Consider the following 4,338-nt stretch of genomic DNA (forward strand, 5'->3'; position numbering starts at 1 on the left):
TATATATATATATATACAAAGCTGTCACTGGGGCAGTACTGTAAGGTACAGAAGGTAAAGTTTGAAAGGATACTGCCTCAGTGACAGTTTTGTACCTTTTTTTCCTGAGAGTGTAGAATAGATAAAGTGTATAGTTGGATAGACAGACAGACTATGACTGCAAAAAGGTTACAGTGGAACTCCAAAGACAGTACATTTCCAAGTTTCCACTTTTGCTGAATCTCAGAATAACAGACTGAATCCGCAGACTGATGCCAGCAGGTAATTCATGCCAGTTGTTACCCACAGAAAAAATAGGAAAACCGTGAGAGATGATTTTTTCAACTTCCAGCGAGAGCAGATCTGAATAGGGTTAGTAAATCCCTTCAGAGTCATATAAAACCTATTGGTTTGTTTGAGTTTCTAATAGACTACGTTGTATTTAACTGCCCAGGAACACATTATAGGGAAAATAAATACTCACTGAATAATCCTTCACACTAAAGTGAAGAGGCCTTTCGAACCAAATTTGACTTTGCAAGCTCAATGCATCTGGCATGATTTGAGCAGCTCAATCGCAGTAGCTGGAAGAAGTGGCTGTGGCCAAACCGTTTATTATCATTTTAATTACTTAAGTGACTGCAAAGGCGTATGCACACAAACCCAGCTGACACACTCGTACTGACCTCTGACTTTCACCAGAGATTCATTCAGTTCATAGTACATAAGAGAGATAGTGAGAAACAGAGAGAGGCAATAAACAATGGCAAACATGTCAGTGGCCTGAAAGCCTCATCTGGCCTGTACAAAACCATTAATATGATTTAAGAATGTACCTTACACTAACATCTGTATGTTCCAATTTGACAAAGCTCAGATTAATAAGATCCCTCAGTCATTTGTACTACATGTTATATATTATATATTACTTATTATATATTATTATATTTTTTATCATTTCAAGGACATGCAGGGGTCCTTCCATACAAATTATAGCTGACATTATGGATATTTTGGTTGCACTTTATTTTACAGTATGTGCACTTACCTGTACTTGCATAAGGTACTTGTATAAGGTTACGTTAGGTTAGGTTCAGGGTTAGCAGTTATTGTAATTACTGTAACAAGTACATAGGATGTACATGCGAAACAGGACTGTAATAAAAAGTGCTATCGATACTTTTATGTGATTTAGTCTTTATATATTAAGTTAACACATGTGAATTAATAATTGGTTTGAAACATATTTTAAAGATTTACAAGTCCAAAGTGCCTGCATGCTTGCAAAATCGAAAATAATAAACCACAATGATAAAATGAATAAATAAATAATAAAGACTCAAATTGGAGAATGTTTGCTCTGTGATGTGTAAATGTTTCAAATATCTTAATAGCTTTAATGTTTTGATTTAAGCTTTAATTTATTTGATTTTGCATTATTGCAAGTATTTATGCACTTAACCGAGTGAAATTAGGCCATAACTCACAGCATCTTCTGCACTGTCATGTGCTTTACTTTTAATGTGCAGACAAAATTTCAACAAACCACACAGAATTTCTCACATTTTCCCCTCAGCAAGGGGTCCAAATAGGTCATTTCAGAGCCTTGATAACCCCCCCCTGCTACTTAAGAGCACCCCTATTTATTTTCATTTTTTTCTCTCTGAGTGGCACCATCAAACCCCAAGCATTGTAAGTGACCCTTAGATATGGCTAGCCTGGCAGGTGGTAAGGTTTGCTGGTCTCCTCTCTGATCTCTTACACACTCTTTAGAGTGAGGGTGGTATCAGATGACGCCTTTCCTGTTTGAAATAAAGACATTCAGGTGGTCGCAAAATCATTTTGGTGCCGAACTTTGCAAACTCGCATGCAAAAATCGGCCTCATGCTCACTGTGCGTGTCTATAATACAGTTGCTGTCGGGAGTGTGGAAAGCTCTACGTTGTTTGCGTTATCAGTGGATTTTGGATAAAGCCAAGCGTGTCAACTGAACGAAATAATTGTTAAACGTAGCAGAATAAATTGCGCTATAAAAGGCTCGTTTTTATAGGCTATATTACGCGTGTATTACCATGTCAGCGTTTTTCTTAGGTTCTACAAGATATGTTCCACTAGAACAAAATCTCTATATACTTGTAACTTGATAATGTTTAACACTCAGTTAAGGCATATTTGTGATCAATTATCTTGAACTTAGAGAGGGTATAGCTTTTAATAAGTGTGACAAAGTGATAGCTTTTATTTTATTTTATTTTATTTTTATTTAGGTCATAGTAATAGGATTTCTTTGCAGTTATATGAATGTGTCCGGTCATCATCGCCGTGATATTATTCGTCTCATGAGACCTGCAAACACAGGCTTGTCGTGCCAGTGTGGTGGGTTAAATAATATAGCGTATTCATTACAAAGTAACGTAAACTTTATAAATAATGACTATATATTTAAATTTTTGAGAAAAAAAGTTAAAAGTTTGTTAGGTACACATTGTAAAAAAAAAATGTAAGAACAGATTGTAAATAAATTTTTTTTAAAGACAATACATGTTTTACTGGATTGTAATACTGGTTCGTTTGATAAAAGTAAAAGTGTGCTGTACTACTTTATTATTTTATTGAAAATGTATATAGTTATGTACTTACGTATATGTATATATTTATTTAAGGCGATATGCATACTTTAAAAATATTAAGACTATTTAAGTAAAATGTATAAATCAATTTATAATCATTCGTATAATTCTAATAATCGATCAAATAAGATATTTAAATAACATTATGACATATACCGAATTAAATGTAAAGTAGCCTAAATGTGTTTATTACCATCCCAAGTGCCGTCCCTAATGCGTTTCTGGAAACCGCAGCTAACCTTTTTTTGTATATACCGTAAATTCAAATAAATAAATAAAATAAGCTCAAAAACTAAGTTACGTATGATTCCCCATTATGAATAAAAAAGTAGTTAAAATAAATATGAAAAATTACGTCGGAACAAATGTGTTATTTTCCAAGTTAAGTAGCTAAATACTATTTGCAGTAATAATAATGAAATACATTTTTTTCTAAAAACGTTTGCTATCTTTGATAGAAAGTTTTGATGTTTTTTCAAGTCATCGTGATGTTACATTTATTAATAACTTTAACTTTGCATAGGTAAAGTTATTCAAAGGTAAAGAAAAATCTGTTAACGTAAAGATTTACTTTATAGCCTACTCTAAATGTTCTTTGAACAATCACCAACTTTATGTTTATTGAAATACTTCATATTGTTTATGCTACACGGTTTAACACTTTAATTAGCGCGCAATGTCTAATCAGTTAAATAATCATTAGGGATATCCAAACACACTGAAAGCGAAAGCAAGTGTAATTGTTTCATTTCGGGTAAAAACAGTTTCATAAATCTTAGAGCTTGTGCATGCGCGTGGGTGGAGTTTCAGCTTCTCCATATTCAGAAGTTGGGTGGCTGCTTGAAGCTCGCGCTCTTCGCCGTATAAAGAGAGGCCCTCGGTCTCTTTAAGACAAGACAGATTAACGACTTGTACAAATAATTGGCCGCATAGCTTCATTTTTGACATCACTAAAACATTTATGGTGTCCACTGACGCGCTTCATGCTTGAGACGAGGCCAGAGGATCATGATGGAGTACTTGAGCGACAAGTTCTCCTTGAAAAGTCAAGCGATTAAAGGCAGCGATTACTACATGGACCAAGTCATGGAGACTTTAGACAATGTGCAGTACTACAACAAGACATCACCTAAATGCGTCCAGGCCTTCTCGACGCAGAGCAATGATCAACACACCACCATGGACAGATCGTCTCCGTGTGACAACCAAAACAGTAAGTGTTTACTGTTAAAAAAAAAAAAAAAGCACACAAAGTTTTTTTGTCTTTGTAAAATGTAACAAAACATTTTGCATAATATTGAAAGATTCTTTAGTGTTTTTATACAACACCTTAGTTCAATAAAGAAGTTGTTATATATGTTCTCGAATGAAGTTCTTAATAGTTTCTTCAGGTCAAAATCTAGAGTACAAAAAGTACTTTGTGCAAGTCAGAATGTTCTCCTGGCATCAATCTATAAAAGCTATTTTAATAACCTTTATGTTTATATGTAAAACAAAAGATATTACATTATAGAAGCTATTGGTCAGCTTTGCATTTCCGACTAGAAATGTTTTTAGCTGTTGTAGCCTACTTATTAGTACTTTTATGATGAAATAACTTGTAAGAATTACATTTGAAAAGTGCATATTGCAGATTTAACCAATATTTAAATGTAAGATTTTTTTAAAAGTTACATTTTATTTTATATTTTTAAATAGTCCCCCCCCCCCCCCCCCCCAATTTTTTTTTA

The 4,338-nt window shown here is 33.7% G+C and overlaps 1 protein-coding gene across 1 annotated transcript in view; it reads left to right on the plus strand.

Moving 5' to 3' along the window:
• The first annotated feature begins 3,529 nt into the window (after positions 1-3,529).
• Positions 3,530-4,338, plus strand: part of LOC107672210 (ALX homeobox protein 1) — a 4,760-nt gene continuing 3,951 nt past the window's right edge. The window contains exon 1 of the mRNA XM_016465303.1: positions 3,530-3,821. Coding sequence (XP_016320789.1) covers positions 3,617-3,821 — 205 coding nt within the window. The 5' untranslated portion in view covers positions 3,530-3,616. The remainder of the gene's footprint in view (positions 3,822-4,338) is intronic.

The sequence above is a fragment of the Sinocyclocheilus anshuiensis genome, unplaced genomic scaffold (assembly GCF_001515605.1).
Source record: "Sinocyclocheilus anshuiensis isolate Anshui unplaced genomic scaffold, SAMN03320099.WGS_v1.1 scaffold997, whole genome shotgun sequence".
In the NCBI taxonomy this organism is placed as follows: Eukaryota; Metazoa; Chordata; class Actinopteri; order Cypriniformes; family Cyprinidae; genus Sinocyclocheilus; species Sinocyclocheilus anshuiensis.